The sequence below is a fragment of the Periplaneta americana genome, chromosome 10 (assembly GCF_040183065.1).
Source record: "Periplaneta americana isolate PAMFEO1 chromosome 10, P.americana_PAMFEO1_priV1, whole genome shotgun sequence".
In the NCBI taxonomy this organism is placed as follows: Eukaryota; Metazoa; Arthropoda; class Insecta; order Blattodea; family Blattidae; genus Periplaneta; species Periplaneta americana.
The window spans coordinates 78,750,227-78,777,557 of NC_091126.1; the positions used below are offsets into that span (position 1 = coordinate 78,750,227).

The 27,331-nt window shown below is 36.0% G+C and overlaps 1 protein-coding gene across 1 annotated transcript in view; it reads left to right on the plus strand.

The window, feature by feature from the left end:
- The window catches only part of LOC138707816 (leukocyte elastase inhibitor-like), a 57,147-nt gene that overhangs the window by 23,745 nt on the left and 6,071 nt on the right, over positions 1-27,331 (plus strand). The window contains exons 2-4 of the mRNA XM_069837759.1: positions 14,666-15,383; positions 17,176-17,316; positions 22,107-22,991. Coding sequence (XP_069693860.1) covers positions 14,683-15,383; positions 17,176-17,316; positions 22,107-22,977 — 1,713 coding nt within the window. The 5' untranslated portion in view covers positions 14,666-14,682 and the 3' untranslated portion in view covers positions 22,978-22,991. The remainder of the gene's footprint in view (positions 1-14,665; positions 15,384-17,175; positions 17,317-22,106; positions 22,992-27,331) is intronic.

Sequence of the window (27,331 nt, forward strand, 5' to 3'; positions counted from 1 at the left end):
GCAGATAAAATAATGCAGGAGATATTTTGTTAGGAGCCACCAACACGGTCCAGTGGCTAAAGCGCTGGACTCATAGCCCTGTGGACCCCAGTCAGAACCCGAGCATACTTTTGTTTGGCAAGTCCGTGGTCCAGGAAACACAGGTGTTTTCTCCGAGAGCTCCGGTTCCCTGTGACATCCCAACAAATCTCCATCAACCCATCATATCGAGGGGTGTAGCATAGATCAGACTCCTCTGGCGTACCCTGGGCAACGACTCTGTCGGTAAATTGGTCTAAACAACTGGCTTGCTTCACATGGGTAATGACGAAGAGTCAAGTATACTCCATTCAACAAAGAATTACATATATATATATATATATATATATATATATATATATATATATAACTTATATATATATAACTTATATATATATATATATCTTATATATATAACTTATATATATATATCTTATATATATAACTTATATATATATATATATATATATATATATATATATATATATATATATACTGTATGTATCGTCGGCTTAGAGTGTAAACCTAACCGCCAAAAAGAAAATTTTACAAGGGAAGCTAAAAACTAAGTTTAAATTAACTCTGAAATGTTAGTACCAAGTTCAAAGTACAGGTGGCATTTGTACCTGTACTTTGGATTTGGTCTTAAAGTTTCAGAGTTAATTTAAACTCAGATTTTTGCTTCCCTTGTAAAATTTTGTCTTTGGCGGTTAGCAGGTTTACACTCTAAGCCGACGGTATATGAAATATATATATATATATATATATATATATATATAATATATAGGCTATAATTATACATATATAGAGTCGTTTTAGGGGATCTCGACACTTAACGAAAGTAGCCATTGCGAGCACTGTTCCTAGTGGAAAAATTCAAACTATATGAGATCAGTGTTGACTGTGTTTGCAATCTCTTTGTTAAGTGAATGTCATGGCTTCAACTTGTGTTTTACGTTCACAGACGGCAATAACATAATAAATGTCAGTTACACTTTTCCTTTCGGTCATGAAATATAATATACCACCTTTAGTTTATTTTAATTTGACTGGATGTCCGAGATAATATATTTTTTTAATTTAGTAGGTTATTTTACGACGCGTTACCAACATCTTATGTTATTTAGGGTCTGAATGAGATGAAGGTGATAATGCCGATCAAATGAGTCCGGGGTCCAACACCGAAAGTTACCCAGCATTTGCTCATACTGAGTTGAGGGAAAACCACAAAAGAAACCTCAACCAGGTAATTTGCCCCGACCGGGAATCGAACCTGGGCCACCTGGTTTCGCGGCCAGACGCGCTAACCATTACTCCACAGGTGTGAACTCCGTGATATTAATAGATGCACAAATTATTGTATGTATGTGTCGAGTTTTCGCTTGTGGTCTTCTTAGATGACCTGTGGGATTGCCTCTCAAAATTTTGTTGTGCTTTGTCTTAGTAGAATTCGCAATCCTTCATAGAGCTTTTTAGTGTCACTTTGTCCGTCAATCTGTTTCCCTCTCTGTCAGGCAACATGTATAAAACTACTCGTCTTCCATTGAACTAATCTTGATTAAACTTTATATTTTAATTTTCATTGATTTCAGACTAGTAGGAAAAGGCACAACGCTCGATACAGTAATGGAAGACCAATTAGTTCAGCATATAAGAATCCTATCACTGAAAGAGAAAGGCAAAATTATTCGACCATTTCTTCACACGTTGAATTTTGACGCTGAATAATCTCTCCATTTAAAAGAGTCGTTTGAATAGTACTTATATTTGTATTGTTTGTAGTACCTCGAGGTAATAATGGAGGTGGTGATGGTGGTGGTGGTGGTGGTGGTGGTGGTGGTGATGAAGAGGAGGAGGAGGTAGAGGAGGAGGACACGAGGAAGGGAAATCTAGTAAAAGGTATGCGAATGCGAATCCTTCCGCTGAGTTTTGAGTCTGCGGTTAAGAAAATATAAGCTTTGAGACAGTATACCAATTGTCGCACTCCGTGTATTACCGATGCACTCATAAAACCTAGAAAAAGTTTGACGGGAAAAGTTGGATAGGCGTATGGATATACTACTGTATTTAACCTCGAGGTAAGAACTGAAACATGTATCGAATTTCGTCACTGGGAACATCAAGACTGCAAAAAAATGGACAGATAAGAACTGAATGATAGGGTAAAGGTTGGTAATGATGTGATATGAGTAATATTGTGATAGTTCTTTTTGAGAATTTATTACAATTTTACTGAGCGACAGGAAGATCGGTTTTTTGCGTCAACGTATTAAGGGAAAGTTCGTGGACAAGATGCTGCAAAAAAACCGATGCTTCTCTCGCTCAGTAAAATTGTAATATATTATCAATTTTGCTCTTACCACAACACTGCTAACCTTCACCCTATATCGAATTTCGTCACTTGAAATGTCAAAACTGAAGAAATGGACAGTGGGCAATTTAACAAAATTTCACTTAATGTAGCATTTATTTTATTTTGCTGATCAATATGAATAATTAGAAAGAATGTGCTTTAATGACATTCATTTCCTTGAGTCCTGTAGATTCAAAATTCCCTATATACACTTTCACAAATTGAGGGATTTTGACTAACTGGTTCCAAATAGAGGGAATTTTCAACCTAACAGATACTTTTAACAAACCTTTTGCTTTAAATTCAGTGGCTTTTTGAATTCAAACTATATAAATCATTAGAATTCATTCGTAGCAAGCAATATGTGGGCATAACTCAATTATGACCAAACGATCTTTAGGGGGTTTTGAATCTAGAGGATTCCTTTGTCTGTTCACAAGAATACTAACTAGAATGAAGTGTTTTCATAAAAGTGTTTCTACGTATTCAGTAACATGTTTGCTATGCAATTGTTCTGATTTGAGATTGCCGACTTCTTGTACCTTTCTGCATATACCCATACTAGTGAAAATAAAATACTTGTACCGTCGATTCTACCAGCACCCTGAAAATAGACTGTACTTGATATACTGTATGCTGGTTGTCGCAATGCGGGTGGGTTTGTCTACCGAGTCAATCTTACATTTTTATTTTGGTATCGAGGTCATATGACCCGCCCACCTGTCAGCGTCGGCTGATCAGGAAGACCTTGGACCTTCAGGCCCCAAGAGCTTATCAGGCTACTCATAGGCGAAACGGGATCTGGCTGTAACAAGGGTTGAGGCAGGATGGCCCACCTGTCAGCGTCAGGCTCATGAATGCCACCCGAGCCACCTATCGGATGGAGAATCATCGCATATCGTCGCTGTTCCTACAATAACTCCTATGTGTAAAATAAAAAAAATTTCAGTAGGAAGAAAAAACGCATTTATTCATTCTATGGCAGTGGTACATAGAAGATTGTGAAATCTTACATTTTCGAAAGAAAGAAAGAAATATAATTATATATACGAGATTTTATTATTTGCTGTATCACTATTTAAGTTATTTAATAGAGCAAAAATCTGAAAATCGATAAATATGTCACATAGAAGACATTGCAGGAACAACGACGATATATTACGGGACGTACAATGGGCCATATCGTGCCTAAGTGTACTGAATCGTCTCAGATCTAGCCCTCGTAAAGCCAGCTAGCCATATGATGCGACACGAAGCTCATTCCTAGTCTATTGCACTACTGCTCCATCTAGCCGAATTCTCAAAACAAACCAACTGACTGAGCTGAGGTTCGGTGTGTATTTGAATTGTGAGTAAACAACCTCACTCCTGTCAGCAGAATCAGTCTCCTCTGCGCTTCACCAGTCGACAATCTGGGACTACTGTGAAATAGTAATGATATGGAAGAAGTGATGAAATTATGTAGATGCCTAATATGAGGAAACGGTAAAACCCCGAGCAAAACCACAATTACGACTTTGTTCATCACAAGTGACACTATGAATTGAATCAGTCTCCTCTGCGATTCACCAGTCTGCAATCTGGTACTGCTATGAAATGGTAATTATATGGAAGAAGTGATGAAATTATGTAGGTGCCTAATATGAGGAAACGGTAAAACCCCGAGCAAAACCACAATTACGACTTTGTTCATCACAAGTGACACTATGAATTGAATCAGTCTCCTCTGCGATTCACCAGTCTGCAATCTGGTACTGCTATGAAATGGTAATTATATGGAAGAAGTGATGAAATTATGTAGATGCCTAATATGAGGAAACGGTAAAACCTCGAGCAAAACCACAATTACGACTTTGTTCATCACAAGTGACACTATGAATTGAATCAGTCTCCTCTGCGATTCACCAGTCTGCAATCTGGTACTGCTATGAAATGGTAATTATATGGAAGAAGTGATGAAATTATGTAGATGCCTAACTTGAGGAAACGGTAAAACCCCGAGCAAAACATCAATTACGATTTTGTTCATCACAAGTGGCATTATGAATTGAATCAGTCTCCTCTGTGCTTCACCAGTCTGCAATCTGGTACTGCTATGAAATGGTAATTATATGGAAGAAGTGATGAAATTATGTAGATGCCTAACTTGAGGAAACGGTAAAACCCCGATCAAAACCACAATTACGATTTTGTTCATCACAAGTGACATCATGAATTGAATCAGTCTCCTCTGCGCTTCACCAGTCTGCAATCTGGTACTGCTATGAAATGGTAATTATATGGAAGAAGTGATGAAATTATGTAGATGCCTAACATGAGGAAACAGTAAAACCCCGAGCAAAACCACGATTACGACTCAGTTCATCACAAGTGACACTATGAATCTTTCACTGAAAAGTCTCAGGTCTAATTGGGACTCGCACCCAAACCGCTGGTATGACATGCCGTTGGTTTAGTCCTCGCAGCCAATGCAGAATTTGAGTAAACTCCAGCTCATTTGGCGGAGAACTACTTTAGTTTCGGTATTCTGATGTTTCCATCGGGATGGTATAGTTATTTTAAGTTTAAACGTTGGAAGGTAATAAACAAATTTCAGCAGTGATGTAAAACTTGGCCGCTGATGGCCCCTTTGATTTATCTCAAGCCTGAGTGCAGGAATTCGAGCTCTGGCACTTATGCAGTCCAGTACATCTGCACTTGTTGACATAACTTCACTCCACTCAAGATATTACTGCATCCAAAGCCATCCACTTGAATAACGCTGAGTTCCATTATTTATTTCTTTAGCCACTTTACTTGAAATGGGGACTCTATTGCTATATTGAGTTATAGGCAGTCTATTACCTCGACTACATATGTGCAAACAGCACTTCTTTATAAATTCGGTATAACTAATTAACTATATAAAATACTAAGAAGAATATAGGGAATTTGGTGGAGAAGAGCAAATTAAGTTTGTAAAGTGCCTGAAAATGAACACATCTGATAGACAATTCGCATTGTGAAATGTTATATTGGGTGAGTAAATTGTATCCCGACCGGAAAGCGGCAACATTATCCATTGCGGGAGTGCTCGCAAACGCTGCTTGCAGAGACAAAGCATTATCGGTGATTCGAGAAACCACGAACTATTAATGCAATATATTATTTAGTTAAAACGTAATTTACTAATCCAAAATAATAAAAATATTATGAAAATGCCTGCCCTCTTTTCCCAAATATTTTGGTACGAACTTACGAAATGACGCGTCACTCGCCGTAGTCCCTTTGAGAATTGGAAATAATATTTTCAAGAATGTTACTTTTCATTTCTTCCAGATTATGTGGATACATTTTATCTTCTAATATTTCCCAGACGTAAGTGTCAAGGGGGTTAGGTTGGGGAATAGAGTGCCACACATTCCTATTACTCTAATAATAATTCTTTCCTTAAACACTGCACGACATTCGTTCTTAGAACAATCGGCTGTATGTGCTGTCGCAGGATCGTGTTGAAAAAGGCAGAAGTATGCTCCCTCACCTTTAACTGCGCATATTGCATTATATTTTACATGAAGAATAATCTCATGAAACACCTTTCTAATCCCGTCTTTATGCATTTCAATGGGTCGCATATAAGACAGGAGTTGAACAATGAATTGAAAACAGCTCTATCTTACATTTCTTATCTCGAAATCTGATCCGATAGCACTCAATTTCTCAACTCACTGAGATCCTTTCACTTAAATATTCCAACTCGCTGGTAATTTACGATAAACGAATCTTTGTTTTGCTTAAAATTTGCGCGACATTTCACTTGCGTCTTTTCTTTTATGTTAGGCCTGCTTACAGGCACGCCTGCGCTTCGATATTGATGAAACCAATCAGTGACGCGAATTTTTGGGGAACATTGGGTGGGCTCAAAACACTTGAGTTATAAATAATGATAATAATAATAATAATAATAATAATAATAATAACACGACAAATTATTGGGTGGACTTGGGCCCTACATGTCCATAGAAGTTGGCGCCACAGAAGTCAGTCACGCAAAATATTCTCCAAGTCTAGTGTTTTCCGCATTTCAGTTACCTCCGCTTATATCCTCTCGACGTCACAGTAGCAATGATAGAATCGCGATTCTTTATTATTGTTCTTAATGTAAACGAAGGGATCCCTAATGAATACCGATAAGTGGGTTGTTTCTGAGACTGTGTTTTCGTTGTAGTTTTGCAGGTCATCCAAAATATCCTGTACGGGAAGAGCTTTGCGTTTTACACTAATAGCAGAATAGTAAATTAAATGAAATGAATCCTTTAAGACATAGATAGGGGCCCACTATCACTAGCTGTGCAGTAATTTTAATAAAATCAACAGTGTTACAATTCCTGGATAAATCGACACTTAAAATTCTGAAATTGAATATGAGTCAACAAACGGTTTAAAAGAAATCGCTGCAAACACACGAAAGAAGAACGGACAGTCAGACATACACGCAGAGAGTATGACCGAAACTGCAGCACTTTTCGGTATCGGGAATGCTGAAACATGTATAGGCCTATTTCCATGAAAATCTTAAAATAGTTTTTTTCGCAGCGTGACAATACTTTTCCATGGATAAATATATAATAGGATGCGAAACTTACCGAGTTTCCCGTAACACATACTAGAGGCGCTGTTGTAGAAAATGATCTTGCTGTCACCTGTTAGAGGGAGGGGCGTTATTACATCTAGCAACGCACCAAGTAGCGAAAAGAGTAATTACTCCATGCATTTAGCAGCGCACCTGGTGACGAAAATGTTAAACTGTGCAGAAAGTATTCCCATGGCATGGTATTCCCTCCCACCCTCATAGATATTCAAAAGTAACCCAATTTAAAATAAAACATTTACATTTTTATTCCTCACAGCAGCTTCTACTGAAAATTCTTACCGGAGCCAACAGGAAGATAAAAGATACGATCTATTTTACACTACCCAATTAAAATATAACCAAACACAGACAAAAAAATAAAGCAAAAGGTTAGATAATTGGGATTGTATTCTTTGGGTATTTATTGTACAGCGCAATTGAAAAGTCTGCAAGAACTACTTAGTTCAATTTATTATATTACTATTACTTTACAATACATTCAACAACACTATTTTTACAATGTCCATAAACATCACTGTTTAACATGCACTGCTTATACCAAAGACGTTGTAGTTATATATCTAGACACACAATTGGCGCTGGTATCGTGTACAAATTTGAAACCTCTCGCGCAGGTTCGCGCGACGCCATGTTTGGGGAGCACGAATGATTGTTTCTATAAAGCATTCGGAGTTTAGAAAATACCATTGAGTATATAGGCGTTTTCTTAGTGGATTTCCTCCTTCACTGTAATGTAAATAAACTTATTTACATATTTTCTAACGTATAATATAAAATAACAGAAGTAAATCTAAATATTGTAACTAAACATTGTTTTAAATATAAACGCCTTATATTGCTCACAAATAGACTTATGGAATATTTTTACTTATGTTATTTTATATACGTTAGGAAATACGTAAATAATTTATTTAAATTATATTACAAAGAGAGGGATGTCCGCTAAAAATGTCTATATATCCAATGGTATTTTCCAAACACCTAACGCACTTTAATAATAATCCTCAGTGTTTTGAGAATCAGAGGCGATATGACTCATCTACTGCAGACATTCATTGCAATTCCCTCATTCTTACATCATTCTCAATGGTACAATATAGTCAAAATGTGATTATTTTCATTGCTGGCTTAGTTGTTAAATCATTAAGAAAAATACGGTGTAATCAATCTAAAGACTCAATTTATGGTACGTAGCCCACCAGCAGTAAACAAAATCTCTGTTATTTTTTTAACGAAAGAATAGTGGGAGTCTTGTCATACCATCATCTGAGATTATACAAATATGCCGCTTAAGTGAAAGAGCGATTATACAGATGTTGACAGTTCAATGGCATATTACCACCCACTCTTACATCGTGTGAAAACAATGTGCTCTAGAAGTAGAACACTTATACAATCTTTCTACACTTATAGGAACATATTTTAGAAAATGGATTCCAGATTCCCCCCGAGAATCATATTTTAAACTTGTTAAACTGACCATAAAAGTACATAAAAATCTACTGACGTAGCTCAGTGGGCTAAGGACTGTCGGTCCGGAGTCGCGCTCGGTAGCGGGTTCGATTCCCGCTGATTTCCTGGTTGAGTTTTTTCTTATATCCCCAAACGTAAGGTGAATGTCAGGTAATCTATGGTGGATCCTTGACCTCGTCTCGCACAAATATCATCGATGCTAAATAATCTAGTAGTTGATACAGCGTCATTAAATAACCAAATAAAAGAAAGTATTGCACAACAAGCAGATGTTAGCAAACGGCTTAAGGTTACCAGTACAACACGACTTTACATAAAAATGTTGTAAGACTATATTTAACGGAGTCAATAATAATAATAATAATAATAATAATAATAATAATAATAATAATAATAATAATAATAATAATAATAATAATGAATCAATAGGCAAGATGCTCTGTACACTAGGCCTGAGTTCTATTATATGACTAATCCATGCATGTGACGTTTATTTCATACTACAGCTGTGATAATAAGCTATTGCACGGTAGGCCTACTTATATTTCTAACTAAAACATTAGGTACGTGTTTCTATTTTACAGGTGTATGCTTATATTATGTGATATGGAAGCGAATAAATAATAATTGTTCATTTCTCGTCCACATCAAAGCAAACGTGTTTACGATATAGGCGTAATGTAATATCTTACACAGGCAGTGTTTTGTTAATAATAGTTAATACTAATAATTTTCTTTCCATCTGAACTATTACTACAATATGCATTTGTATTTCCGTTCGCTCTATATGTTGTCAAATGACTATGCAACATCTTTGGTTACGGTTTCAAATATTGTTACAGTTTTCTTTCGTTTCATGTCAAACTAACGGTAACTAAGCTTGATTATGTCCTTAACGTGGTCCCTTTAAATGTTATTAAGATTTTTTTTTTCATTTATCCATTAAGATAGCTTTATAAGAGACACCAAACATATATATTAAACATTCAGCATTGCATAGTGCAGCCGTCTGCTAGCCGGTGCTTCTCCCAAAGCATGGCGGCGGACGCAAGCTTCAATTTGTCCCTACTCTAAACTTCTGCGCAGCCTCGGCTGTAGGGGCTCGGCTTATACACACACGTAATATCACTTTATGTTTACTTATTAGAAAGTTTCTGTCTGCCATCTTGACTCCTCGTCGAGTCCTCGAGCAATATCTCGAACGGATAAATGGAGAACTCTGGGTAATGTACCCAACACGTAGTTCTAATGTTCACCACCTACGACGTTGGGCGCTGATCATCTTATTTCAGCCCCCCACTGCCAGATGGTGCTGACCGCAGTTTCGCATCCTATTATATATTTATCCATGACTTTTCTTTGTATTTCGTATGATGAGAAAGTAAAGCCGAGCGGGCTAGTGGCGTGGTAGAGGGCTGGCCTTGCATTCGGGAGGTTCGGGGTTCGATCCCAGGGGCGGCAATCCTAACTGATGTTTTTCATGGTTTCCTCAGTTATTTCCGGACAAATGCCGGGACTGTACCTCTTGAAAGTCCGGCCATGGACGGCGATCCTTCCCTTAATCCTTTAATATGTGTGAGTGAATGCTGTGTAATGTCTTAAATGTTTGTGTTGTATTGGAGATGGCCCTGGCATTGACCTGATCCCTCATCCGGGAAGGCCCTCCATGTTCTTGTGTGGTGAAAAAAGTATGTATGTGATCCAATAGATTAATTCCTCTCCCGATAGGTCGCGGCTCTGTAAGGCCCTGTGGCGTGGGTCGTATAAATGAACCTGAAAGGGTGAGTTAAACTAAGGTAAAGAAAGAAAGAAAGTAAAGCGTAAGAGTTCATTCTTTATTGTTTAGTTGCATATTAATAGAATGGAAAATAGCGCGCAAACAAAGGGAGATGAACGCATGAACGGGAGTGAAACATTTCTGAGATTTGATGTAATGTAGAAATTGTCACTTTCAAATCGAGGACTGCGAAGAGGTATGGTTGTACAGACCACTTGTTCAAGGTTACAATGCCGATGAGTGACTCATGCATACTGGGCTCTGCACACGCCTTCACTGTCAATGAGGATTTAGGAGTGACTCTGAATACTAAACGTAAACAGTAGGAACCCAACAGCGCATGTAGACCTGTAACTTAGACAGGCGCGGATCGAGGTCAGGTGTTGGAAAATACCCGAGAATGTAGTAAGAGTACACGTATTAAAACTGAAGTTCATGAGTGGCTGAAAATATTTGAAATAATTCTGTAACAAATGCTATAGGCCAGGGACAGGCATAACGGAGGGGAGGTAAATGTGATCCAGTTCATGCCTGCCACAATATTTCGGACGTCTTTACATCACATGAACTTGACTTCTCTTCCGCTTAGCGTTGTACAGAACTAGTGTGGCATGCCATTACTTATACATTTTAAAAAAATTCAAACATGTAGGTCTAATACCCCAGGGACATCATTTTATTTTTACTCCAATTTTTATTGTACCTGAGTTTTTGAGTGTACTTCACTCTCACCCTTTCTACTAATGAAGTTTCAACTATCCTCCACACAGAACCAAGGCCGCATATAGTAAACAGTACTGAGTAAGAGAGTATAGTACGTTCCAGAAATATGTTCGCGGTTTCCAGTGACGAAAGAGCTTTCAATATTGAATCATATTTTCGCACAGGTACTGTCGTCCGTTTGCCTACGTCGCATCCCTATTTCTCTTACCTGCTTTTGCTCGCCCCTCTGTAAAGGTTATTGGCTGGGCTGCCTTAGCTTTTTCTGAAAACATTAATTTGTTAGGAATTGGACGTCTACGTAATATTATACAACTGTTTAAAATAACTTAAATAAAAGGGTCTTGTTAAGTCACTAACTGTCACGTGATTTCCCCACTTCCTACGATCCTGCGACATAACCACTTGGACGGACAGTAGATAGCATGTCTGAGAAATTTTATCTGTGCGGTTCGGGCAGAAGTGAAGATTGAATTTACAGTGCGTAAGGTACTCTTTTATATAGTAGATACAGAATTATTTCAACATGGGTTACTAGTACGAAGGACGAAACTGGTAACTGGAATTAGATGCAATAGTCTACAGTGCAATAATATGCACAATAGAACTGAAGCCTGTATTGAAATGAACGGCCACCATTTTCAAAAATATGCTTAAATATCCATATTATGATTATTTTTCAATTTAACTTCATTCTCTATATTGTACGCTAATGTGCTGTAGACAGTATAATGTACACTGCATAATGAATACGTTCGCATGGATAACTCAGTTCGTGAGTAAAAACACTTTTTGTTAATACTGTATTGTAGTTTGATTAAACAAAAACCTAATGAAAATTATCAAACTCAAAATTGCGATATTTCCAAGTTTACGTAAATGGATGAACTACTTTTCTTCCCTCCTATACCTAGTAAAGTGATTTGTTTTTATTTTACGCCAGTATCATCGAACTCCAGTCGTAGAAGGGGTAGCAAACGGGTTTCCGGTTCTCAACCATTAATCCAAAGGTATAGCCAGGTTAATATTAAAAATGTTATTAAAAATAAAGTGATGTCCCTGTATCACTTCATGTCGAGCTATTGATCAGATGTCAGGCCAGCAAGTCGAATTTCTTGTTTAAACAATGGCTTGAGTGTCCATTTCAAAGACTTTGCGAAACAACGGTTCCAGTCATAAATGTAGGCACAGAAATCATTCTCTTTAGCTATTACCTATATACGCGTCGAAGTAAATTATCAAGGATGTTCGCATTTTATTCAATATATATTTTTTCGGCCGAATGAAGCGACTATCGTTCGTGGTTTCTGTCTGCGTATATTTGACAAATTTATGAAAATGTCCGAAAACGTACGTATTTTGTCCGGAATTGTTAAATTAATTTGTTTATAAATATTTCAATGTTAATTATATAGAGTGAACAGTAAGTAATGTCATTAATTTCTGGGGGTTATTCTTTGAGAAGTTCCAAACAAAAAGTTTAGTATAATTTTGCTCGTTTTGCTTCCTTTTTGAGATAAAAATTGTTTTATATGGAATATTTCATAGAGTGTTTTGGGAAAGCTATTGATTTAATTCCCAATATACTTAGTCAATTTAAGAGAGTAGTGTACTATGATAGTAAATTAGTGAAGAAATTTTAGTTTTATCCTTTAAGTGTACAGGAATTTGATCCGAAAAAATATAACATTGTAAAATTTCTTTGCAAAACGAGAAGTTACATACACAGGGTGGAAGTGAAATAATCCTGCAGATTGAAAGGGACGATAGGGTACACTTAAATTAATATAAAACCTATATTACGTTTTGTGATTAAATGCACGGTTAATTGGAAAATTAAATTGGAAATTTCAGCAGTCTGGCAACATCACCACTAACACACTGCTCTTTCTTCTCGTAATACAGATGTAAGAGATCAACGAACTCAAGTCTGTCTCCCTAGGTGAACTACCTCCCACCTCCCTCTCTGACTACAATGTTGCAATCTGTTCGCATTGTTCAATGGCTTGAAATTAGTGGTCTTTCAATTAAATTTACACAAAAACCGTACGGTATTGAAATACGCTAGAGGGCTAAATGATTCTTTATTAGATTTTCTATCGACAAAAATCACGATCCTACTCGCAATAGTTACCGAAAAATGGGTGTTAAACATTTGGGGAAAAAAAAACTTTTTCAGAGAAAATTATTAACTTTCCATCAATATGGTATTACACTTTTTTTGTTACATACATGAGCTATTCCCTCTGAGAATCTGCAAGGTTATTTCACTTCCACCCTGAAATTCTAATGATATGGGCCAAGCCATGCAATTAACAAGAAGAACAACACGACAAACAGCAAAATCACACGCACGGCTTTGCTAGATCACGGAGCTCGACATTAAACCGCTTGTAACTACATACATCTAATCACCGATACTTGCATATTAGTAGACATCAATGAACTTTAAATAGTTAAGTTAGAGTGATACGTGTCATAAGTGAAAAGCCCAATATGGTCTTAATAACAACATACAGCATAGACAAATACAGAAAATTCAGCGACTTCAAAAAGTGCTCCGTTTTCCAGACAATGATTTTGCATTAGGACCAACAGAAACTGCCCTATTTAACGGCATAAACGATTGACCAACACAGCCATTCCAACAAGCTCACATAGAACTTTACATGTTATATCTTATATAGTGTTTTTAAATTGTTTAAACTTTATCTTATTGTATTTTACATCCTATTTTAATTGTATTTTATTGTGAACTAGAAACACTGACCTAGGCTAAGAAATCACAACGAACTACCACTATGTTAACTCTAACAAGGCTTAGACATTACGATAAGTAATATGAAACCAAATAGTAAATTCATAAAACACCATGAAGCTAGGTTTTCATTACATATTGTCAACATAATGCACTAACATCTGATGATGATACATAAGTAGTATCGAAAACGTTAATGTTATAAAAAAAACTAATTAAGAAGATAAGCACAGGTGGGCCAACAAAATTGTTATAGTTCATAATAGCAGCTTATCGGCACACAAAAGATGTTTAGGAATTGATTTCAAAGAGTTGGTGCAATTCATGTAAGTTAAGTGAACAAATTCTTCTAACTGATTTATATAATTCCATCACATACTGTAAATTGTCAGCGAGGATTTACTTACATGAATTTGGTAAAAACTGGAATTAGAAACTGCCTTTCAGTAAAAAGAGTTAGCACTTTGCTAACAATAAATCTTGAAGGGCCTACTAGTAAAGAATTTCAATGTTTAGAGTGCCTATAAAATAATGTACTGTATTTTAAGGTGATGTAAATTCAGTGTAATTGATTCTAAATATATCTACTTCTAATGATTTACTTACAGAAGTATTACAGTGTGATAAGGTGGATTAAAAGTAATAAAACTCCAAGAAACAAATTACTTTTTTTCTTTTTTTTTTTTTGTTTCTGCACACTTTATTAATTTTATCTTTCTGCACAATTATTGCATTTTGCAATTTGCACAAATATAATTTTTCATTTGTGCATTTTTGCGACAAATATTTATTTTGTAGCTTAAACCCTGATTTAACTGTATACATATTAATATCTAGCATTAATTATAGTATTTAGTTCGTAATAATATCTGTGCAACTGGAACAATCATAACTTTTCTTCTTATGAATTCTTTGAACCTTGTTTTGTTCCAGATAAGAGCCTAATCAAAATGTGCCATATTCTGCTTCAGTCGGTGTCAGTGATTATCAGCATTGCAGTTTCGTTTGCAACCGTTCACTTCCCAAATGGAACTGAATTTCCTGTGGAACAGCAAACAAAGACTACAACCACCATGTTAAATTCAACGAACACATCATATGCAAGTCGTCATGGCACATATGGTGTTCCTCTTCCTGATTCAAGTAGCATCAAATTCCAAAATGATGGCAGTGATAGCAGTAACACTATAAGGGATGATCTCATCGAGAAGTTCATTGCAAGAGGAATGCTGCAGTTTGCTTTACAGATGAATTTTGCTTTGTCTTCGGACGACTATGTGGGTCGTGGCAATGATGAAAATTTGATCTTTTCTCCTATCAGTATAGCTAGTGCTCTTGCCTTGGTGATGCTCGGTGCCGCTGGGAAGACTTACACAGAGCTCTCCTCTGTCCTGGGTCTAGTTTCTGGAGAAGACCTTAGTATAAGTGCTGATGAATTGCATTACTATTTTGGGAAACTTGTAAAAAGAATTGATATTCGACACACCTCTTCAAACTCAACATATGCTGCACTGGCTAATGGCATTTTTGTTCAGGAAGGTTATCCCATCAAGCCCCAGTTCGAAAAAGTGAGCAAAGAAATGTATGATGGAGAAGTTAAGAACCTGGATTTTATTTCACATAGCAAGGAAGCAAAAGACGTTATAAACAGGTGAGGGTAACTTACAATTAAATTTCGTCTTATTTTCGAAAATGTATGTATTAAACTGTGGTCTGTTGTGTTGTGCAGTGTTCTGATATTCGTGTGGCTAAAGTGAAGTTACAAAATACTTATTTCCGTCTTATTTATACTTTGTAATCCACTTAGAAATTGAAATCTTTTCCATTTCCAATTTAGGAGAGAGATAATTACATTTTCTCATTAAGTAAAATTATACAAAGTTGATACAAAGTCGTTATCTAACCTAACGATGTATACTAGTTTCTGAAAAATAAATATTATTATTATTATTATTATTATTATTATTATTATTATTATTATTATTATTATTATTATTATTATTAACATAAAATATGGTATTGTTTCTCCCTAGTTTTCTCATTAGTATTGAACATATTTGCAAGTAATGTTGGAAGATCCTTGAGAACAGTTATTTCATTCAATGTCTACAAGAATCATATTGTCGGTTTCTTGGTAAAAGTAACCAAGTCACATTGAAGGCTTCCAAGCATTATGAAAATTTAAGACATAATTTTATATTAAAATATTTACCTTCAAAATAACTCATTACTAATATCTAAAGAAGTACAGTTATCTTTGGATGGACCATTAAACCTTTAAATGCCTTTTTCCAACAATTTTGCATTTTGGTCACTTTTACCAAGAAACTGACGAATCACTGTTTCAATTTTCGATGAAAATAACGAATGTTGCGGTTCCTCTGGCACGCAGTGGGCATAGTCTATTATTACAAACAGCTAAATTTGCTTGACTGACCCAACGAATATGGAGCCAATCTTCGAAAATTTGTGTCAGCTTTAGGACAGTCTTGTGAACAATTTACTACTGCATCCTCCCTCATTTAGAGAAAAATAATGAAAATTGAAGATTCATGTAAATTCCTATACACTAAGCGTATTTATTCCAGTATTCCATTAAAACACAACCAAAATACTGAACAAAACTGTAAATGTAGACTTGACGGTAGAAAATATTAGAATTACGAGTAGGCTATCACTTTTAGGATGTGACAAATTTTCTGGAACTGGACATTAATTTGAATAAAATTATCTTAAAAAATTCACAATTTTTAATTTAAAAAATGAATTCCGCAAATGAAAGCAAAATGTATTTTGCATCTTCAGTATTTGACAAATTGCTTAACTTCCTTTTCATAAGAAATATTGTTTCTAGTCTTAAATTATAAAAACATTTGAAGTGAAATTTGTAAATATGGCTATAAAAGGAATAGAAATAAATAATTATTGTCGCATTTAATCCACACTTTCAAAATTTATGGTTTAATGATCAAATGTATACCTTACATTACATTACTTAGTACTGCTTGGACACTAGGAGAAAATTAAGATCCAGTCATAGTGTTTGCAAACCTAAGAGTAAAGATTAGTGCTGCACCTGCTATGAAAATTCTCAGTTACAATATATTTTAGCTCAACCATTGTGGTTTCCGTAGACAAGAAAAGAAATGTTTTTCGACTGAAATTCTTTTCTATTGTATGAAAATGATAGAATATAAGTTTCCAAAATAATCTCTTAACAGAATCAGTGCAAGACAGTGAAAGGCAATTTTTCAAAACAGGATGGAAAATTTTTTAAGGCATTAGTGTACAATTTATATACAGTTTATTTCATTTTCTTGTACACACACCGAGGCCTTAGAGCCCCTTACAAAGTCTGAGGTCCCTCCTCATTGCAGGATTTTACACTATATTAGCTCTACTGTACCACTGTTTGTATAATGCATTTTTGACTTTTTTTTCAGGTGGGTCGAGAACAAAACTTTCGGTCGTATCGATCAAATATTACAATATCCACCGTCACCAACTTCAAAAGTCATTATAGCTAGTGCACTCTATTTCAACGGTGCATGGGAATATCCATTCCTTAGTGAAACAACTTCATGGTAAGTGAAAAATAGATCTGCTTGCAGAGATCTTTATAATTACTCAATGTTATTTCTACTGGGAAAGTTTTATATTAGGAATCGCATAATTTGAGATTTATATTTAATGAGGTGGTATACAGAGGAAAAGCACATAGTCCAATATGGCAATCTGAGATACCGGTATAGCTGGCGCCAGCGTTTTTGACGTGTGTCCTCGAGTATAATGCTCAGTTTTTTAGCATGGTGCTAATGCAGCTAAGAATGGTACCACTTCCTATAAACGTCACATCAGCCGTTTGCCAAACACAGTTGTCAGACTGACTGCGGCAAAGGTAAAACACTCGCACTTAACGTTCCCATTACTTATTCCATACGCCAAAAACGGTGATGTGGACTATACATGCTTTTATAAGTTTTAATTTGTTATGATATTGTTTCAGTTTATTATACAGTCATATCTTGTACAAAAATTGTTTTGTTGTTTATTAATTTACTCAATATTGGATAGGTTTATATTGTTCTTATTATTTATGAATTCTTCAAAAACGTGAATAAAATTCATGTTTCATGTGACCTTTTTCCTCGTAACATTTTATGGCATTTTACAGTGCATTTTGTAAAGGAAACATCACTTAATAAGCACAATATTACTGACAGAACGTTTGTACGGTATAGTAATTTAAAATACACATTATCAAGAAATCATAATTTATTGAACACAGTATTACCACAGTCTAGTATATACAGTCACGAAGCTTGAGTTTATGAGATTACTAGAAACAATAGACTGTGCAGGTACTAATTCGCATTGTCTGTAATGAGGCGATAGTAGCGATCCTACTGGTTAGCAACTATCTATGGATGCATATTTACTACGTAGTATTGAGCTTCGTGATTGTATATACTAGACTGTGGTATTACTGCCACAAGTTAATTTAACTTTGCTGAAACATGTTTCCTACACCATTTCCGCCTTCTTTTGTTATAAATCTGTAAAGAGCTCTAACATTATTCACTTTCGATGAATGAAGTTCAGGATGTGGCACTGTTGGTATATCTAGACTTCTGAAGTCTTCTGAGATTGGTCACTTCCATATTTTGAAACGTATACTGGTAAAGAAAGAAGGGTTATAGTTTTTGCATCACAGCAACACACCTTCAGGCTTTACTTTAAACATGAAATACTTTATTACTGTGAATGTACTTTGTTTTGCTGTAGGTTTAGGAAGGAATAAGTGACATGAACCATCTTTCCAAGTTCTCAGAGGTTATCTTTTCATTACAACTACAAAAGGACAAGATGTTTTCCTACACAAAACCATTAGACTGAGATATGGCCAAGTTGTTCCGATCATTGGCAACTTCCTTCCTGATAAGGCCAGAGTTACAATCGCACTATGAGATTGAAAAGCTTTTTAGTAGAAATATTTGAACTATTTCAACTGCAGAATCTTTATGAACCATGAACATGACTTCACAAGTGTAAAGTTCCTGTTCTGTCCGTCAGCTGCATCTCAGAGTAATACAATAATTGTTTTTGAATATTTGGAAAATCCTCAATTTTTTTTTCAAGTAGTTTTAAATGAAAAAACCCACTGAATATTCATTCTTCTTAACCTGACTATGAAATTTCATCTTCCTTGCTCCTTTTTGTTTATTTTTCTGTTTCACATAAGTTAAATTCTTTTGCATTTCTCATCTCCATTCAAAATTATTTTTATCTGGAATTACTTAAATACTGAGTAGGCCTATATGATATTAACAGCACAATTCTTTCTCTTTTCTATCAACAATCCAATTGAGAACATTAAACAAAACAAGCAACCACAGTATTCGAAATTTCTCTATGAAATTTAGAGCCTATATTTACTGGAAAATAGTGTAGCTCCAAAAGTTCTTGTATTATATCTCTGCCTCTGTGCAACATCACAGTTTGTGGTGAGGTGGAAGAGAGATACCAGGTAGCAGAAGTTTGCAATGCTTTTCAATACTCTGATGCCTATGACTAAGATAAGCCATTTGGAATATAACGGTCACAAACCAGCAGATATGAAGAGTCCACTGCAAGAATGATGGATGTCATTTGGAATACATTTTGCAGGAGAAGCAATTGAAAGTTTGAAATGCTTAGCGCTCAAAGCTTAACTGTGATTTTCTGATCATTACTGGACATTGAGTATCAGTGTTAATGCCATATAACTCTCTATGTACATTCTATATGTCTTAAGCTATGCATTGACAGTCTTGGTTCATTTTCGACCAGAAAGTGACATTGAGTATCAGTGTTAATGCCATATAACTCTCTATGTACATTCTATATGTCTTAAGCTATGCATTGACAGTCTTGGTTCATTTTCGACCAGAAAGTGACATTGAGTATCAGTGTTAATGCCATATAACTCTCTATGTACATTCTATATGTCTTAAGCTATGCATTGACAGTCTTGGTTCATTTTCGACCAGAAAGTGACATCCATCATTCTTGCAGTGGACTCTTCATATATAATAAAACTATACAATGCTAGTGATATGTGGAAAAAGGGCACATGGATCCGCATGCCTTTCTTTTCGTATTCCACCTCAATTATTGGAACACTTCCATTTCTTGCACTGCTGTAGTAGTCAGTGCAACTAAAATACTAATGTAAGTAACGGTACATTGAAGAACTCAATATCTGACGTGAGTAAATATTCTTCAATGCATTCCATAAACAGGATAACCCAAACATGGATGAGAAAAGGGAGATATAAGTATTTGTGAACATCATTGATAAGAGAGCAGAGAATATAAATTCTTGAATTACATTTCTTTTAAAATAGCTACATAACTTTTCTTTAAATTTAACATTACTCTCTCCCTCACAAATAGGAAAGACTGGAGAATGCTGGGTTTGCAGTGAAAGATCTGCCCTTGGACAGAACACTATAAATGAATGAATGAATCCCTCACAAACATATATAATTTGGCTAATGTCACAATACCAGTATTTTTCACCAATAGAACTATGTCATTTCGGTCTTTAAACTTCACACTAAAGACTTTCGATAAATCTAAGCCCTAAAGCTAATGGAGTGTAACTATAAACTTGTAACATCTATAAGGAATACAGGGAAAGATGTTATAAATATCAGAAACTGGAAAGTACATTACTCAATTCCAGTTGCATTAAGTAATTTTAAATAAACTTTAAATTTAGTACAACGACCTGGGTAGTGCAGTTGGTATAGCGTTAAGTGCGACAGGCTTATGTCAGTAGATTTACTGGCATGTAAAAGAACTCTTGCAGGACAAAATTCCTGCACACTGGCAACACTGATATAACCTCGGCAGTTGCGAGCGTCATTAAATAAACCATAATTTATATATATATATATATATATATATATATATATATATATATATATATATATACACACGTCCAGCGACATAACTGCATGGTCTGTGGCGTCAAGCCTTGGACTAATGTTATGGAATGAACACTGGTTTGAGACATCCTGAGTGAAGTTTTCTCATAAAATTTTGGTGGGACTGATGCCCACCAAGCTACAGTTTGTAGTGAAATCCTGTTCCGCGAGCCAACTATAATGGCAGGGGAAGTCATCATGCTAACCATATGATACCCCCTTATTGGTTGGACAATCATTCACCTTTGTTTAGGCATGTGAACGTGAGGCCACTGAGGTGGTGTAACTTGGCCCTCCATGGGGTATCACACAATGGATTCTTCTTTGTTTTTATGTATATACTAAGCAAGCCACCTTGTGATCTAGTCTACGTCACAGAGGATTTAAATATGAGATGCGATTGATAAGAAATACTGTATCGCAGAAGGTAAAAATAAATATACAGATAATTCCTATGCAGACAAGTCCCAAGTAGTAATATTATGTTGGCTTCATAACGGTAGTATACAGTGCCTGTCCCAAAAAAGATAAGCAGTAAGAGATAAAGTAGGACTGGTCTGTGTAGGGGAGCATGCACGGACCTCTCCATACACTGACATACAACCACTTGCCATCTGACAAATTTTGTTAGGTAGAGGTTGGAGTAGGACAGGTCTGCATATGAAATCTACGTATTATGTAATAAACGCATTCTAATTACAGAGAAATAGTATGCAATTCTTTGTAGAACTGTCATAATTCTTCCAATCATATAACCCATTCAATTAATTAATTATGTTTTATTTAATGATCCTCGCAACTGCTGAGGTTATATCAGCATTGCCATTGTGCTGAAATTTTGTCCTGCAGAAGTTCTTTTACATGCCAGTATCTACTGATATGAGCCTGTCGCATTTAAGCACACTTTAATGCCATCCACCTGGGCCGGGATCGAATCCACAACTTCGGGCACAGATGGCCAACACTATCGACTGCGCCAGCCAGGCCGATTCCATTCAATTAAGTGTTATGTTCCAATTATATGTATTTCACAAGTATGAAATTTAAAAGCAAATTAGGTTCAAAAGAGGCAGGGGTCCTAATTCACGTTAATTTTTTCTACATTCCATAAGACAAAGAACTGCATACCATCTTAACCCCTTACTGCATAGGACAGTTTTGCACACACTGGTTTAATATTCAAATAACTTAAGTAGTTCTCTCTTTCTCAACTGATGTAACATATGGTCAAATCCAGTTATTGACAGTGTGCCATATCTGTCCCTGTATGCAGTTTGAAATATTATATGCGTATATCATAAGTTATATGAATATAAAACCGGTATGTGCCATATCTGTCCCAGTATGCGAAAGGGGTTAAATTCTATTAAATGTAATGACTACATGTTTATGCTATTTTCCAGGAAACCATTTTTTGTTGATGGCAGAGGACGAAACGATTCAAAGGAGATAATACAGGTCATAATGATGACAAATATTGCAGAATACCTGTATTATTATGATCCCATACTCGGGTGCCAAGTGGTTGGCCTTCCATACAAAGGCCGTACTTACTCAATGTATCTGATACTTCCTGATGAACCAGGGCAGCAGGCTTTAAAGAGTTTGCAGCACAAACTCACAGTGAACAAAATGCAAAAACTTATGGATTCAACAACAGAAAGAAGTGTGATTTTAGCCCTCCCACGAATGCAGCTTGATACAATTATATATCTGAAGAAGGCCCTCAAGGTGCTCGGAGTTCACACATTATTCGATCCATACCACGCGGATCTCAGCGAGTTATCTGACCAGAGGGTTGCTGAGCTCACTGATCGCATTGGGAACGGAAATACGAGTCAAGAACAAAGTTCTGAGATTCCATCAACAACAAATGAATATTCAGAACACACGACCATGACAGAAGCTAATAATGAAGATACGACTCAAACAGATGATAACGCAAGGCAATATGCTACGGAGCCAGAGGTCGTGAACTTCCGCACATTTAAAAGCTCAAAGACTTCACCTTCAAATAAAGATCATTACAGAAATAATGGACCTGGAATTTTTGCTGAAAATGTCGTTCACAAAGTAACAATCGATATCACAGAGACTGGAACAGAAGCCGCAGCTGCCACTGTTGTGTCAATCACCAGGGATGGGCTCCGTAAACTTGTGAGGTTCGAGAGACCATTTTTATTTATTTTGAGACACGAAGCAACAGGCTCCGTCTTATTCTGGGGAACAGTGACAAGACCTACTCCTAACCAGCCAGCATTTTCTGGAAAATGAAGCAGAAATCTAAGGTAACTATATAATCAAATTATCTGAGGCTTAAATAATTTCAAGGGAAAAATTGTTCCGGGGCCGGGTTTCGATCCTGGGACCCTTCGCTTAGAGCACGAATACTCCACTGACTGAGCTACTCCAGGAACTATACACGACACCGTCACAATTGAAGGATTCAGAGCCATAGTGGGCCAAGCGCCATTTATTAAAAACGGAGAAAGCAAGGGTTGAAGTTAAGTGAATACCATAGTTTAATGAAGATTGACATATCATTTAGTTTTAATGTGTATACCTTATATTACTTGCTATATGTTTCCATTGAATTATGGTAATAACTTCATTTTAACCCTTGTTTTCTATGGTTTTACTAAATGGCGCTTGGCTAACTATGGTTCTGAACCCTTCAATTCTTCCCTTTATATCCACACAACTCAAATGGGCTGACAAGACGCTGACGATGGTGTTGTGTATAGCTCCTGGGGTAGCCCAGTTGATAGAGCATTCGTGTGCTAAGTGAAGGGTCTCGGGATCAATACCCGACCCCGGAACAATTTTTCCCTTTAAATTATTCAAGCCTGCTTTACAGGGAGCTTCTACCTGAAAGCCAGATTTGCATAAAATTATCTCAATTTAAATAAAGGATTATCATTTGGTGAACACCAACGACGAATTATTTTTTTTAACTCACAAAGACGACAGGAGGGTAAAAATACAGGATGTTTATACAGGAATAAATCTGATTACAAGGGCTACAAAAACTGAAAAATCGCTCCTCTCATCATCTGCCTTATCAGTACAGTCCTGCATTTGGTTACCTAGAGCCCGCAAGTAACCCATAACAGTGTAGGTATGTATGGAGTATAGATCGGTGGCATCCAACCCTACTTACACAGTTCAGGTCTGCTGTTCAATAAACATGCGAAAACAATTAGTGTCCTAATAGAAGAATTTGGTAGCAAACACTTCATTAGGAAAGACGAAAATATATTTTATCAGAAAGAAAGAGAAATTTTTTAATTGAAACTCTTAAAATGTTTATTGTTATTCATTATGTTTAGAAACTCTTAAAGCACACACTCATAATTTATTTTATTTTAAGTTTATGTTGACATTTATGTTTTTTTTTTTTTTTATTTGTTAATTCTAACCTTTGATTACAGTTAAAGTATCTATATGCGCTTCACTTATTATAAAAATCAGACGTAAACAAATTCCAGGCACCAGGTAAAAATTTTTATGTGGCACCTGAATTGTTGACAGGGTTCAAAATTTTTTAAGACTTCGATTTCTTTTATGTCACTCCGACTAACACATAAATATAATATTAACAATAGCAAAGCTTCATTTCTTACTTTTTCTGGCCATTTCACATGTTCCCTTCTCTGTACCCACATGTCAAATGCTTCTAGTCGTTTCTCTTCAATTCGTCATAATTTCCATGTTTCTGTCTCATAAAATGCCACCACACTGCACAGATTTTTCAGCAAGTTAATGTAGGATTCTGACGACACAATTACTGTAACATCGGGCCAAACCACTCTGCATGAAACATCACGCTATGTGATAACTTGAAACTGTGAAGCTGGTACTAATGCATTTCACAGCAGTTAACAGAAACCAGACTCGAAAATTTTATTTATTGATGTAAACCAATAAATGGTAGTAAGATTCTGTCATTATGAGATTGTCTAGCATCTTATCATCTTCAGGAGTTATCTCAATTGCTCACAAAACCTTAGCCAATTCTCAAGATTATTCATTATTTTCCATTTTCATTTAATTTATTGTATTCCACAGATCTGACATAAGCACTGTAGCTTCTTTGAGATGTTGAACGAGTAAAACAGTATACAAACCAGATTAATTAAATTTACAATCATAAACAGTGCATCTGTTTAGTAACAGACATGAATAGGGAGAAATTTTGTTAATTTTATTCTAAAGTCATCTTCTCGGCCATTCAAAGCTTTACTATAATTAGGAAGTGTACTGTAAACTGTTACACACGAATAGTGAACTCCTTATATATATAAGGGTTGAAACTAACAGAAGGTAGACGGAGATCTTGAATTTTAACATAAAATCTCATCAGGGAAAGATGTACACACAAAGATAGGTCAAGATTTCTAAATTTTGAAAAATCTTTTTACACAATGTCCTGTGTTAGATTTTCCTGACTAACTCTGTATACATTAAATTCTATTACCGGTACAATTTAAAAGAAAATAAGTGTAAATAATCTCAACTGTAAAATGAAATTCCTGTACATTACTCATAAGCTCACAATGAAAAGGGTAATATGTTATCGGTATTAAGAACACATTTAAAAACATATCAATATTAAATGTTCAGAAGAAGTATCACTATTACTGTCTGTCAAAAATATGGTATCTCCTTTACACACCATGAAGTGGTATTGGAGAGGCATAGAGATAGAGCACCATGCTTCTGTTACCTCAACATCAGAATGACATAGTGTGGTCGGCACCACATAGAGACTGCCTTTTACCACCTGGAAATTCCTCGTATACTCAATCTGACAGGAGGCTGAGTGGACTACAGAGCAGGCCCGAAAGTTTTGGCAACAGGAAAAGTCCTGCCACCACCCAGGATTGAACCTCATTTCCGTGTGTTTCCTTACTGATAATAGGAAAAGTGAGTTTGCATGAAGTTGAATCAGTGACAGGTTAGGTTAGTTCAGGCTTTTGATATGCCTTGCATATACTCACAATTGTCTAAGAATGTGCCCCTTCTTCCAAGGTATACCAAAAAGCCTAAACTAACCTAACCTAACCTAACCTAACCTAACCTGTCACTGATTCGACCTTACGAAAACTCTCTTTTCTCTGTGATCATTAAGGAAACGCACAGAAATGAGATTTGTGTTATGCTCCTCCCTGCCAACTACTCCTCCTACCTCGCTCAAGCAATTCTGCCTGGCTGCATCTCCCCTCCGGCCATCACTTGCACACAAATTTCGACTCATATTTTTGGTGTGAAATACGCGTCGGCAGTCTATTTTTTTTCGACTGGACTAGAACTCAATGATGTACCTTAACGTGGTAACGCAATAGTAAAGAAATACCTTGTCTTTCTTCTTCAGTTCCTGCCGCTCATTAATATTCGATCTCCCTTCACTGATTGGAGTTATGTTGATTTACTGTGAGTCTTCTCTGGCCATCACGTACCTTCTGATTTATTAAGAGTTAGCTGTTTACAAAGATCCTGATTTTGCACTCTTAAAATGTATGCCACCCAACTCATTTTTCCAAGTATAATTGTTTTCACTATATCAGGTCCATTAAATAGTTCGTATAAGCCATGATTATTCTGCGCTCCCCATACACCATCCTATTTTGTCAGCCCATGTATCTTTCTTAAGAGTTGTAATCAGGACTCTCACATGTGTATTTTCACACAACCCCCACTCTTGTCACTACCCTACCTTAGAGTATATACCTGTGCGAAATGTTATCAGTTGTCTCTCCATTATTACATTATTAGTATAGGTCTCGGTTAAGTGCAAGCTTTTTGTCTTTGCTTTTATGATCATAATGTTGGTGTTTAGTCAACTGTCCGAAAACAGGTCTGGACCCCACAAGTGACATCAACAAGGAATCACTCATGAGGTAACTAGGCCAGGAGATAATGAGATAGGGTGGCCAGTTCATTTCCCCCTCCATTGCATACATCGCTGACTAGCTACATATTACACTAATCAGACTTCAGATGTATACAAAGAATTGTTCTTCCTCTGACACATATCATCAAGTGAGATGCACTGACTGATAATAGATGTACATATCAGCCAGAACCTCAATTAGAGGTACATGATCATATGAATGGTAGTAAATTTAGTCTTCATCACAAGATCTTGAGAAGCAGAGTAGCAGCCTTGCTGAGCAAAATGACTGCTCACAGACTTACTCAGGCTCTCATGCAGAAATATTTGAGGTGACTTTTACATGTTGCAAAATCTTCTCGAGGAAAAGTCGGCATTCTCACCCACGTTTCCCCTCTCATGAAGTCTTCCTCCTTGGTCAGACCTCAGGAGTTTTCTTTCAAAGACTCAGGGCAAATACCCACGTTATCTCATCAGGAACCAACTCTCATTAACATAGGTCAATACTGGTCTTAGAATTTTGTTTATGACACTCCAAATATCTTGATTTCAGGTGTTTCAATAAACTGTGGTTAGTTTTATTAGTCATTACTCTTCTTTGTTCAATTTTCCTAGTTGTATAATTGTCTGTTAAAATTGTTACCTAACTTTAAATTCTTATTTTCTCCTTTTTTATTTTTTGCTCATTTATTTTCAGTTTTTTGTGTAAGTTAGCCTCTGTCATTCTCATATATT